The sequence below is a fragment of the Priapulus caudatus genome, unplaced genomic scaffold (assembly GCF_000485595.1).
Source record: "Priapulus caudatus unplaced genomic scaffold, Priapulus_caudatus-5.0.1 Scaffold786, whole genome shotgun sequence".
Taxonomy (NCBI): Eukaryota; Metazoa; Priapulida; class Priapulimorpha; order Priapulimorphida; family Priapulidae; genus Priapulus; species Priapulus caudatus.
Window position 1 is genome coordinate 17,312 of NW_014577847.1, and position 12,929 is coordinate 30,240.

The 12,929-nt window shown below is 45.8% G+C and overlaps 4 protein-coding genes across 7 annotated transcripts in view; 3 read left to right on the forward strand and 1 right to left on the reverse strand.

Annotated features, from left to right (window-relative positions):
- The window catches only part of LOC106813520 (60S ribosomal protein L7a-like), a gene marked incomplete in the record, with an annotated part of 11,677 nt that extends 3,172 nt beyond the window's left edge, over window positions 1–8,505 (reverse strand). The window contains 4 exon segments of the mRNA XM_014817675.1: window positions 6,376–6,525; window positions 6,757–6,877; window positions 7,457–7,541; window positions 8,438–8,505. Coding sequence (XP_014673161.1) covers window positions 6,376–6,525; window positions 6,757–6,877; window positions 7,457–7,459 — 274 coding nt within the window.
- LOC106813521 (mediator of RNA polymerase II transcription subunit 22-like) lies at window positions 5,557–9,754 on the forward strand. Its single transcript, XM_014817676.1, has 3 exons — window positions 5,557–5,754; window positions 8,582–8,911; window positions 9,433–9,754. Exons 2-3 carry the CDS (start codon window positions 8,786–8,788, stop codon window positions 9,730–9,732), a joined length of 426 nt encoding a protein of 141 aa, XP_014673162.1. The 5' UTR covers window positions 5,557–5,754; window positions 8,582–8,785; the 3' UTR covers window positions 9,733–9,754.
- An 85-nt stretch (window positions 9,755–9,839) lies between these two features.
- On the forward strand, window positions 9,840–11,818 carry LOC106813519 (RING finger protein 207-like). The gene has a single exon (XM_014817674.1). The coding sequence runs from the start codon at window positions 9,865–9,867 to the stop codon at window positions 11,500–11,502; it is 1,638 nt and encodes a 545-aa protein (XP_014673160.1). The 5' UTR covers window positions 9,840–9,864; the 3' UTR covers window positions 11,503–11,818.
- Window positions 11,819–12,339: 521 nt separating this feature from the next.
- The window catches only part of LOC106813523 (DENN domain-containing protein 1A-like), a 48,154-nt gene continuing 47,564 nt past the window's right edge, over window positions 12,340–12,929 (forward strand). The window contains exon 1 of one of the 4 annotated variants that reach the window (XM_014817682.1): window positions 12,340–12,368. The gene's annotated coding sequence lies outside the window, so the exon portion shown is untranslated. Of the gene's footprint in view, window positions 12,369–12,514; window positions 12,690–12,929 lie in introns of those variants that run through there. The other 3 variants (XM_014817679.1, XM_014817680.1, XM_014817681.1) reach the window with 3 other exon arrangements.

Genomic DNA, 12,929 nt, shown 5'->3' on the forward strand with positions numbered 1-12,929 from the left:
ACAGACTGCCATCTTGCTTTTGTACGCCTAAAGAGACAACGTGAAGGGAAACCAGAAGCGTCGGCCGCCCGCCTCTCCGCTACCAACACACGTGCTGAAGCCAAAAAGTCAGTCAAACCCTCTGTTCGAGAAGAGACACGTCAACTTTGGAAATTGGTAACACGTGTTGGAATGAAGCTATTGAGCGGCCTCATGCCGTGTGCTGTAAATTTAACAATGTTGTCGCGCATATATGATGATGCTAAGATAGGGACACATATCCCCAACTGATTAATTTCTCGAACTTCATTTATCTCTCGATACTGCGCAGCATTCGTGTAACGCCGTATTTTCATGTTGATTCATGACCCAAAGCCATTATTCGAAGCAAGTGTAATTCGCATTCATCGACCGATTTTAGGCCAGGACATTTCCAGCCGAACCGTGACTGACCCGATTGTGCAGATGGCCCAAGTACGTACCGCTCTGCCCAGAGGCCCAGACACACGATACTGTACAACGCGCTCAAGCCCTTGGCCACGCAACTATTCACCAGTTTCCAGGCTCTTGAAAACAGAACAGTGTATGGCTTCCTGTGGCAGTTTATGCAACTTGTTGGCTTAATTAGAGGGCTTAACAGATGATTGGTGTTCTTACCGACAAATTAAAGAGTTAGTTACTAATGGAAAAAGAGGATCACCTGTCTACAGCATCTGGAAGCATCAAGGTTCCCTTTAGCTAGGGCTAGAGGGTATGATGCTTGGATAAAGATAGCTCGGTCAGATCCCGATGAGACACTATCTGCGTCACTAAAATTTTAGGCGAGCTATGTGGAGAGCTGTCTGCCTGAAACGGTTGAGACCCCTAGCTAGTCTACCTTTAGCGGCTAGTACTATAGGCCCGCAGTACACTTAGGCCGCAGGGCTATCAGGAAGGCATGTTTATGCCAGGTTTCGTAGCGCAACGCTGTCTCCCAAATGTCTCCATGAAATGGCTCCAAAAATGCAAAAATGATCGCTCGTTTAACCGTATTTACTACATGGACATCTCACGCTATCTTTTTGACACTCCACAACTGTTACACCAAGGTAGTTATGGGCATTTATTCCTCAGAAGTGCTGAGCACTACTGTGCGTTCGTTTTGAATTGCTGTTTGTACCCACCGCCGTGACCGCCTCACCTGAAAACGTCACCAGCACCTCGATACTCCTTGCGTTCTGTGACCATTTCTCGTGAATACAACCACCGAACACCACCACCGCCAAGCACAATGTGGAGACCAGGGCAGCTACGACAACCTGGCCATAAAAACCTATCTACTCACGCCATGCGGCAAACTGTAAACACGGTCTATAGTCCTAGAGCTACGTCTACCTATACTTGTTTATCTAGCTTCCAGATTCTATTTACCGCACATACCACTCAGTCTCTCCCACAATACGAGCAGTGTCCATGATCGTTAATAGACGTGACAGGGTCGAAACACTACGCGGCTATCCGATATCGCAGGGAATAACATCCAAGATCTTGTGGCGGTGATACCAGATTTCATGCTTGTAGTCCCGCACGGACAGAGTAAAAAAAACAAAAAACCCCCGCCCCCCCCCCCCCCCGTTCGTCATATCGGAGAAGTGGTTGTTGAGTTATCAAGCTTTATACGGCAGCGCATCTGAGCAAGCGCGAGAGCGCAGTGCGCGCCCTCTTAGTTACAAATTTACTACTGTCTACACTAGCGTTTTTATAGCAGCAGGCATAGCATATTATCCAAGCGCAAGCAATGGCCGATGTTGATCATAATGTGAAACATGTTGTATACATGTATCATGATTGTATCAAGCGAACGCAGATCAATGCGCCAGACAAAATACGTCTGCATGTACTGTGGAGGCGGCTGTCAAATCATAGAGATCTCTATTAGCACTCTTGATATATATAGCAACACGCTGCGTTGTATATATGCTTCAGGTAAAAATGAAATGCCTCGCGAATAGCACTCAGCCCACTAAGATTTTAAAAAGACCGGGCGGGGGGGAAAAAAAGCGAGATTTTTATAATATATATTACCATTTACATATTAATAATTTCAAATGGCTGAATTAAGTCTGGCATATTTCAAGATTTTGGATACAACATTGTTGAAATTCACTATCCAAAAAAATCCGAGGATACCAGACATCTTTGGGGGGGATACCCAAGATTCAATAGCCGGTATCCCGAAGTGATACATTAATAGAACGAACTAATTTCGCCCCCTGCGTGAGAGTAACAAATAAAATCCGTGACGAGGGATGGACTTGGAATAGATTGAGACGTTCGCTCCCCCGCCCCCCCGCTCTCGCAGCCACGCAGCTGTTTAAGCTGATGGACAAGTACCGACCTGAGAACAAGAAGGCGAAGAAACAGCGGTTGGCGGCGCGAGCGGAGGAGCGCGCAGCCGGTAAGGAGGACCAGCCCACGAAGCGCGCTCCCGTCGTGCGATCCGGCGTCAAACAGCCGTCCACCAACGTTGATAGAGCAGAAGAAGGACAGCAACTCGTCATCATCGCACATTATGGGCTATAGGCGGCGCACTGCTTTCCAACTCCCGTACGAGCCTCGCCATTGGAGCGTTGCAAAAACGTTGCAGCGTTGCGGTGCAAGAATGAGTTCACGAAGAGCGCCGGTGAGTGTTTCCTGATTCTGGCAGCCATTTACATTTACTGGGCAACGTTAGCAAACGCGAGAATTTCGTCAGTCTTTGTGTGATTTTGCGTGACACAGCTCGGTTACGAACAGAGACAGTATGTATTTATAACAAGTGAACACTGCTGTTGAAAGAGAAACAAAGATGGAGTAGAATGATTGAATATTTGTGTTGTAATCGTGTGAAATCCAGCAAGCGTCGAGCGAATTAGGGCAGCACGCTTTCCTACCTGCTATATATATAAGTGTCGGTGTGCACAGTGCTGCCATGGCAGCCATGGCGGCCGGTAGCGTGTGTACATAGAGGATTTGGACGGAATTTACAGGAAACAGTCAGCAATAATAGGTGAAAGAGAGTATAGAAACATTAAGAATTTGGTAGTAAATAGATTTTGTATTTATTTAGCATTATATTTTATTGCCCTTATTGTCTATATTGAAACGCTTCAAGTGCCTGTGGCAGCGAGTGCTATGCAGTATGCTTTCATAAGTCACACAATCTTGAAGTTGAACAGTACTGAGAACACTGCAAGTGTAATTTCAAATTTGTAGGCCTGTACAGGGTTCTCCAAGGGCACTTATCGTCGAGCCCTGCCATCCTAAAATGCACCCGCCACTCTAAATATCATAGCCGCCACGCTGCTGTATACACAAGAAGTTAATAATACAATTAATACACGTTGGTCTTGATGCTACGGTTACGGCAATCCCACACACAAGTACAAACAGTCACCCTATCCCTATCCCTAACCCTAACACTAACTGTAAACCAACTCGGCTATCTTATATACGCGTGTTATAGTACTAAAATTAATCTATGGTGTATAACCTTTTGCTTTCAATATTTTGCATCTGAACTGACAATCAATCCTAACCAACTGGTGTAGGCTAGCTGGCGCAATAATGTTCATTTTCATACTTCAAATCCGAGTGTTTTCTAGCTCATCAAGAAATAATTATTTTGAATTTTCCGATGGCTTTGCCCATGCAAAACAAACATTTTTACCCCACATGCAGTGCTTCAAATTTACACACAGAGTGTCCCAGATTGCATCTCAGGGCTTCTACAATTCAAAAATTTTGCGGGGGGGCCATGCCCCCGGACCCCCCTAGCAGTGAGTAGCACCCTCATGCTATAATTTAAAAGCTTGGAGAACCCAGCTGTACCTTAGTATTTGGACGCTCGCCCGAAACTGGACGCTCCTAAGTGCGCATGCGCGCATGCTCTTTTGTTTTTCTCTCGTTTTCTCTTTGTTTGAATCTTGTTTTGCAGGGCCGTAGGAAATAGTAGCCATGCTCTTTTGTTTTCTTTTTGTTTTGCCTTGTAACCTGACACACATAACACAGTCTTACTAACTTACTACATTGCAAATTGTTTCAATCAAATGTTTCCATGAGTGACTGGGTTGGCCGCCATGTTTGTTTATTGCAACCGTTTTCGATTTGCGAGATGCGCAGATGACTACTGCGCATGCTGCACATGTGCCCTTGGAAAACAAGAGGCGCCTTCACGCATGCGCACTGAGGAGCGTCCAAATACTACGATACAGGCCTATCACTCACTATTGCTAAGGCTGATAGGGTCTATGTCGCCTAGGGTACTGCCTCCGATATATCGAACCGTACCCAGGATACCCTCCGATAGTATGGGGGACATAGACCCTATGAGCCTCACTATCACTCAAAAACTGAATTTATTGTTCAATTTCAAACTTATTATTTTACTATAGGCGGCGCACTGCTTTCCAACTCCCGTACGAGCCTCGCCATTGGAGCGTTGCAAAAACGTTGCAGCGTTGCGGCGCAAGAATGAGGTCACGAAGAGCGCCGGTGAGCGTTTCCTGATTCTGGCAGCCATTTACATTTACTGGGCAACGTTAGCAATCGCGAAAATTTCGTCAGCCTTTATGTGATTTTGCGTGACACAGCTCAGTTACGAACAGAGACAGTATGTTTTTATAACAAGTGAACACTGTTGTTGAAAGAGAAACAAAGATGGAGTAGAATGGTTGAATATTTGTGTTGAAATCGTGTGAAATCCAGCGAGCATCGAGCGAATTTGGGCAGCACGCTTTCCTACCTGCTATATATATAAGTGTCAGTGTGCACAGTGCAGCCGCGGCAGCCATGGCGGCCGGTAGCGTATAGAGGATTTAGACGGAATTTACAGGAAACTGTCGGCAATAATAGGTAGTGGTGTAACGGTTAACCGCGGTTTTGCGCCACCATTCGGATATTCGAACCGTCGTTCCGTTTTCGGCTCGGTTTCGGTTCCACATTTTATATATACCCGATACATACGCTTTTGAGATACGCGCACTGGGATTGGCTGGTCGTAAACTCTCGGCCAATCAGCGAACAGATAACATTGATAGACCACTTGCTACATGCCACGAGAAGGTCAACGCGTTCTTTTTGTCTGCAAAAATGACAACTTATGTTGATCCGCCGGCCTCCTACAGATCTATGGTATTTATAAACCCGTCTGATTATTAAATTTGCACTTCTGTTTGGTGTTATAAGATTTGTAATTGATCGCAAATATTCGAACCGAAAATAACCGAACCGAAATGTGAAAACCGAAAACCGAACCGAACCGTGAAGTTGTGATTCGTTGCACCCCTAATAATAGGTGAAAGAGAGTATAGAAACATTAAGAGTTTGATAGTAAATAGATTTCGTATTTATTTAGCATTATATTTAATTGTCTATATTGAAACGCTTCAAGTGCCTGTGGCAGCGAGTGCTATGCAGTATGCAGTATTGCGACCGTTTTCGATGGGCGAGATGCGCAGATGACTACTGCGCATGCTGCGCATGCGCCCTTGCAAAACAAGAGGCGCCTGCGCGCATGCGCACTTAGGAGCGTCCAGTTTCGGGCGAGCGTCCAAATACTATGATACAGGTCTATCACTCACTATCGATGAGGCTGATAGGGTCTATGTCCCCCAGGGTACTGCCTCCGATATATGGAACCATACCCAGGATACCCTCCGATAGTATGGGGGACATAGACCCTATGAGCCTCACTATCACTCAAAAACTGAATTTATTGTTCAATTTCAAACTTATTATTTTGAGAAACTCAGAAAGGTCATCTTTCTTAAAAATGATCGGTCTTACATTTCAGGTGACGTCACGCGTGTACACAACAGCAATTCAAAACGAAACGCAAGTAGTGCTAGCACTTTGAGGAATAAATGCATAAATACATGGTGTAAAGTTGTGGAGTGTTCAAAAAGATAGGTGAGATGTCCATGTAGATAAATAAGTGTTAAAAAGACCGATCATTTTGCATTTTGTGAGCCATTTTTCATGGAGACATTGGGAGACAGGTGCAGCTACGAAACCTGGCATAAAATGTTCTATAGCCCTGCGGCAACTGTACAGATAGTACAGATAGTGCGGGCTATAGTACTAGAGCTAAAGGTAGACTAGGGGTAATGAAGCACAGATAGGGTCTCAACGTTTAGGAGACAGTTCCAAGTCGCTAAAATTTTAGTGACGCATAGTCTCCATGGGATCTGAGAGAACTTATCCCAAGCTCTACCCCTTAGCCCTAACCTAAAGAACCTTGATGCCTTCCAGACTGCTGTACACAGTTGATCCTCTTTTTCCATTAGTAACTAAAACTCTTTAATTTTGGGTAAACACACCAATCATCTTTAACCCTCTATTAAGCAACAAGTTGCATAACTGCACAAGGAAGCATACCTGTCTGTTTATCAAGAGCCTGGGAGAACTGGTGAATAGTTGGTGGAACCTTGAGGCGCTTGTACAGTATCTGTTTCTGCCTCTGCAGACGGACGTACTTGGGCCATCTCACAAATCGTCTCAGGTCACGTTTCGGCTGAATGTCCTGGCCTAAAATCGTCGATGGAATCGGACATTACATTGCTTTGAATAATGGCTTTGGGTATGAATCAAATGAAAAATACCTCCACGAATGCTGCGCATATCAGAGATAAATATTTCGATAAATAATCATTAGGAATCATGTGTCCCTATCTTAGCATCATCATATATGCGACAACATTGTTAAAATTTACAAGCACACGGCATGAGCGCTCAATACTTACAATTCCAAACACTTACCAATTCCAAAGTTACGTGGTCTCTTCTCGAACAGAGGGTTGACTACCTTTTTTGCTTCAGCCTTTTTGGTAGCGAGAGGTGGGGCGGCCACCTTCTTCTTCCCCTTTCCCTTTCTCTTAGGCTACAAAACCAAGATTGGCAAGTCTTAACACCACTACTAGGAATTAGTATCTTCATGTCCGCGAAAATATTATAAAAACAAAATCCAATGCATTGATTGAGTCAACACATTTTTAACCAAACTTTTGGACTACATGTTACAACCACAAAGTACTACAAATTACAATCACACAATGGCATTGCCATTGGATTGGCATTGGTTTAGTTCGCACTCAGACTTGGATAAATAATCATTTTGATTAATATGTCCCTATCAAGTATCATCATTAATGCGTGGCAACCAATGTCGATCAGATAAACCAAGTAACCAATCCGAGAAACACTTAAAACAGAAAAGGTATACACACTAACTGTGACTAGCGTTTATCACGTATCAGACATACACTTTATACTTTACCCTAAAGTTGACGAAAACAATACCAACATTCAACAAAACTATCTCGACATAAAGATAACAACTAAGGCCCGTCAACTATAAAAACAGTATGTTATCAGTTTAATCCTAAATTAATCGGCGTGACTGAAAGATGTGTTTAATACAGGCCGATTTCCATTTCACACAAAATTTCTCCACACTTACCATGTTGTCAAATAACGGAAAAGAACGGCAAAAAGCAGTACGGAACACCCATCTTGCGGCAGAGCGTTGGAAGGTGCACCACAATCTATCAAGACCAACATATCACTGAACAAAAAACAAGAGTTATACCGACAGGGCATTTTTTTTTTTACAAAAGGTTACTAAAGGGAGGCTTATGTCGGGCTTGCGAGCCGACTCGACTGGAAGCAATTGGCTGCAATTCACTGCGACTGCAGTGCTTAGGTCAGTCGACTGCGACGCGACTGCCTGCGACTGGCCGCCACTAGTTGCTCGGAATAGAACAGTGAGCAACTAGACGCAACTAGTCGCTGCCGATCGCTTCCAGTTCCTCGAAATCCAGTTGCTTCCAGTCGAGTCGGCTCGCAAGCCTGACATAAGCCCCCCTTCAAGGTTAGGGACTGCCAAATCTGAAGGAGATGTAATTGATCCCTATGTGAGAAACAGAGGGATGCATACACAACATGGAATATACATGAGGGACATGGATCCAGTTTAGTGCTGTGGGTTTCGTCGAATTTCCAACGACACTGTCACCGTGGCGATGAAGAGGGCAAACACCAGTCACGCGTCGCAAAACTACACAAGCGAGACATTTGGAGGTCAAGTCACCACCACGCGCTAAGACTCTATAATCGCTTAAGCCTAAGAAAAAAAATATGTTTGTTTCCGCTTACAAGCTGAAAAAAATTGGACACGGTAGTCAATTTTTTTTTATATCAAATATATTTTATTTTTCTTTGTATTCTAACAATACTTGTTTTATACTTATAACAGTCCATATAATGACTTCAAAGTCAAATCAATGCATTCACTGATCGATAGCACGTTGGGATTTTCTTTATTTAAAAAAAATATTTAAAAAAATATTTTTTTTTGCCGATCACAATAAAGTTTCGACACGGCGGTTTAAAATGTACTCGGTCGGGTTAGCGGAAACAAACGTCATTTTTTAGGCCTTACCTCGATCGGTTCAACGTCGTGTGCGATGATGACGAGTTGTGCCTTCTTCTGCTCTATCAAAATAGACCCTATGAGCCTCACTATCACTCAAAAACTGAATTTATTGTTCAATTTCAAACTTATTATTTTGAGAAACTCAGAAAGGTCATCTTCCTTGTGAATCGTGATTATTGTCTATTAGCTCGTATTTATTTACATATATATTCTACTTGTACATTTGCAGGTAGATACTAGAGTCTAGATCTTCAAGTTCAATACTTAGTAACGTAGTTGGCATAATACACTGTCAATATCAGTGTGTGAGTTGTCAACATCGACAATCATTAGTACATTACTGTCAGTGTCAGGATGTCATCGCAGCAACGAACTCTCCCACAGAGCAAAGATGCCCTTTTGAAATCTTACCAGAAGCGACTAAAAGATGACGTTTGTTCGATCCTTGCTAACTTTACAGAAATAATTAAGCTTGCAAAAGTAAGTGTTTTGTTTTAAATCATGTCCTCTGGTATCTTTTTATTGGTTAAAGCATTTCGTATTGCTGCTTTAGTTTTTTAGTAGGTTAAGGAATTAGTATACGTGCTTCTGCTTTTCTTAGGCCATCGTTAAAAAATTATGTTTGCTGTCCTCCGACCGACCCACGAAAATAGCTGCGACCCAAGTTTTTTTTTTACATTTTGGGTTCTATATATATTTTTTTTTTACATTTTTTATAGTTAAGACTGAAACACAAAGCATGTGTGGCAAACATGAGGACAGACTTAAAATAACTATTATGCCTCACAAAAAAAAAATGACCTACCTACCTACCCACTAAAAAAATCATGGGTCGGGGGACAGCAAACATAGAATTTTTTAAGGATGGCCTTCTTATCGTAAATTGTAATTGCCTACTACTGCTCTTCCTACTTGGACAAAAATGTATTTTCCATGTAGCAAGTCTATCGAATATGACGGTGTTACACAGCAATCACATATTCCATTGTCCCTGTTCTCAGACGGAGGAGGACACACAAGTGGCGAGAGCGACACATGTGGAGCAGGATCACCACGAGATGTCCGTGCGTGCCGCCAATGTCGTGCGTGCCGGCGAATCACTGCTGAAGCTCGTTTCCGACCTGAAGCAGTTTCTCATCCTCAACGACTTTCCGTCCGTCAACGAGGCGATCACGCACAACACGAACCTCTTCCGAATGATGATGAATGATTGCGACAGCAAGCTGATGAATATTCGCGACGACATGGCCGCGTATCTCTATGAACTCGAGGAAGATTATTACACGTGTCCGTTTAAGTGATTCGCCTTTTCTTACAGAGCCTTTTTTTCTTTATCCTCTTGGTACCCCACGATGGGACATAAGGCCGTTAGCGTTACCGAGTGACCGCTGATAATAACTGCGCTTAAGTGATGTGCGACAGTGGCAGGCGTGATGACAAACAGTGTGCTAGCGTCTGACATGGACGCGTTCGATGACGAATCTTGCATTAACAGAGACCCGCTGCTCTGCCCGCTGTGCGGCGAAATTTACGAGGAGCCGTGCATACTCTCCTGCTGTCACACGTTCTGCGCGCGCTGCCTGCGCGGCAGAGCAGTCGACGGCCGCATGACGTGCCCGCTCTGCAGCAAGGAGAGCCTGCTCACCGAGGGAGCGGTGCTGCCATCCAGTGACAACGTCATGAAGTTTCTCGTCGAATCCTCGACGAACGACGAGAAGGCGGCGTGCGCCAACTGCGACGCGACCGCGACGTTTTACTGCGGCACGTGCCGACAGCCGCTGTGCGAGTCGTGCCGCGAGCTCACGCACGCCGCGAGGATGTTCCAGCGCCACGAGATGGCGCTGCTGTCGCGGCGCACCAAGGACGCGCACCGTACATGCGCCGCGCACGCCGAACCCTTCATCATGTTCTCGACGCACACGCGGACGATGCTGTGCATCAACTGTTTCCGCGATGCGGACACGGAGGGTCGCTCGCGCTGCATCGACATCGCGTCAGCGCGCGCGCACGCGAGCGAGAAACTCGAGGCTTCCGTCCGCATCGTCCGCGAGCTTCACGCCTCCGCCGTCGAGGACGTCGACGCCTACCGGCGCCTCCTGGAGGAGCTGCGGCGAAGCGCGGCCGCGGAGAAGGAAGCGATCGCGTCGCTGTGCGGCAGCGTGGAGCGCGCGCTCGCGGACACGCGGGACGGTCTCCTGGCGGACGCCGAGCGGCAGCAGAGCGCGCGCGAGCGGCTGTTCCGCGAACGCCTTGCCGACCTCGCCGTCATGCTGCCAACGCTGTGTGCCTACCGCAACGCCTGCGAGTCGTTTGCGTTGTCGGCGAACGAGTTTGAGTTCCTCTCGCTCGCCTACCTACTCATGCAGCGACTCAGCGCGATCTCGAAGTGTTCGCACATGCTGCGGCCGGCGTGGGACGGCGGCGTGCGCACCGGCTTCCGGCAGGAGTACGCGCGCTGCCTCGAGCCGCTGCTGCGCCTTCCCGCGCATAGCGAGCAAGAACCGGCACCATCGATGTCCACTCCCGTCGCCACGTCCGCTTCCGACGCCGTGTCCGATTCGGTCGAGTCCCCTCCAGCGACGAAAACGCCGGGAGGCGATGCGAGCCGGCGGCGGGCGACGTGGACGCCGCCAGAGGGCGCCGCCGGTGCGTTCGCGGAGCACTGCCGCGCGTTTGAGCCGCAGCGCTGGCAGCTGTACGAGAACCTGCACCGGCTGAAGGACCGCGTGCAGGAGCTGCATCGCGACGTGACCGTGCGGCGCTGCCTCGCGAGCCAGCCCCGCGTCGACGCCATCCTCGCAGCGTGTGCGCGCATGCGCGAGCAGCTCGACGAGCAGGGGGAGGGACTGGTCGCCGCGCGGGCGGCGTTCGAGGACGAGTGGGCAGAGCGGCAGCGCGCGGTAAGCGGTGAGCGTGAGACGTATGAGGCTCAGCTACGCGACGTAACTGACTTCAGGCAGGAGAACGAGCGCATGTGCGGCATCCTGCGCCAGCTCCAGCCTTATATGAAGTCCATCGCGGACGTCGTACAGCGCATAGAACCGGGCGTGAAGAAGCCAGCACCCGCGTGACCCCCTCAGGGTTCCTCTGTGCCCCCATCACATATATCATATATATATCAGGGTTTCCGTCAGGAGGGTGAAATGGTAAAATTCCATACCCAAAAATATGAATTAAAAAATTACTCTTGCATGTATACATGTTTGCATAGTTTTGCGTATATGTAGCATATGTTCTTTATAAAATTTTGTCTGTAAAATTCATGTCAAGACTCAAGATCTACAGGTACCCTACACTCACGCTTGTTTAATGATGTCTGTTACCAATTCAGTACCGGTAGTAATTTGTAAATAAAACAAATAAGCGCTGCGTTACATAAAAACTGAATAGTGTTCTAAATGTTCTAATTCAGTAATTGACTAAAATTACTTTTTAGTACATTACTACAAAAACCATTTTCGTGAGAACCAAGTACATGATTGTTCTCGTTCCAATTACAGATTCACACTAATTTATTTACCGATGTAGCAGTCGGTGAATATACTTTCATGTATGCATGTAAAACTGCATTTATCAAACAAGTTGACCCATGATTTCTGCTGTAACAGAGCATGCTATGATTGGTGAGAATCAGGTCGAATTAGGTTAAAGGTCAATGTTCTGAGGAGCTTTCTGAAGGACAGAACAGAAGTCAGAAGGGTAATCAGGCAGATAAGGTCTATGTCTCCTTGACCTCTGTTTGACCTGGCTCGTTTAGCTATTTCTGACTAATATATATATATATATATAATATATAATATATATAGGGTTAGGGTTAGGGTTAGTCAGAAATAGCTAAACAAGCCAGGTCAACCAGAGGTCAGGGAGACAGACCCTAGGGGAGGTAATCAGTGAATCACTGACACTTGAGGTGTAGGACATTTCACCTATAATAATGGTAAAAAATAGTCATAAAATGCATAATACTAAAAATATAAATTATGGAAGCTCAAAGCAGCACACATACACAGCAGTTTTTTTAATTTGATATATTAATAGAAAAAAAATAAGAAAGAGAATTCAATCGTTCATTTGTTATCCTGCTTACTGCTGCTGCCACCTGTTATCGCATGGAAGTGGTCCGAATGTTTACACGCAGGAGTTGAAGTGAACTTATGCCGATGACTAAACCAGAATGATCCTCCATACGTAATTAGAACGCCTTGGCTGATAGTGATACATACAATAAATAGTAATATCAATTACTCATTATACTGATGTAAGTCTAATCTAATGCAGTAGGAAATATTGGTTGACACCCCCCCTCGGTCGGAGAACTTCAACTACTGAACTAGTAGTAGTACTAGTACTGCTAGGCCTAGGGCCCAGTAGCCCTACTACACTGAGTCAGTATAACTATAACTTAAGTTATGCTCATACTCGTAGCCTATACTCTATAGGGTCTATGTCCCCCAGGGTACTGCTGGAACGTACCCTGGGTACGGTCCGGTATACCGGA

Coding starts and splice junctions, on each gene's coding strand:
- LOC106813521 (XM_014817676.1), top strand. CDS start 8,786: ATGTCATCGCAGCAACGAACTCTCCCACAGAGCAAAGATGCCCTTTTG. Junction 8,912..9,432: donor AAATAATTAAGCTTGCAAAA/GTAAGTGTTTTG, acceptor CCCTGTTCTCAG/ACGGAGGAGGACACACAAGT.
- LOC106813519 (XM_014817674.1), top strand. CDS start 9,865: ATGACAAACAGTGTGCTAGCGTCTGACATGGACGCGTTCGATGACGAA.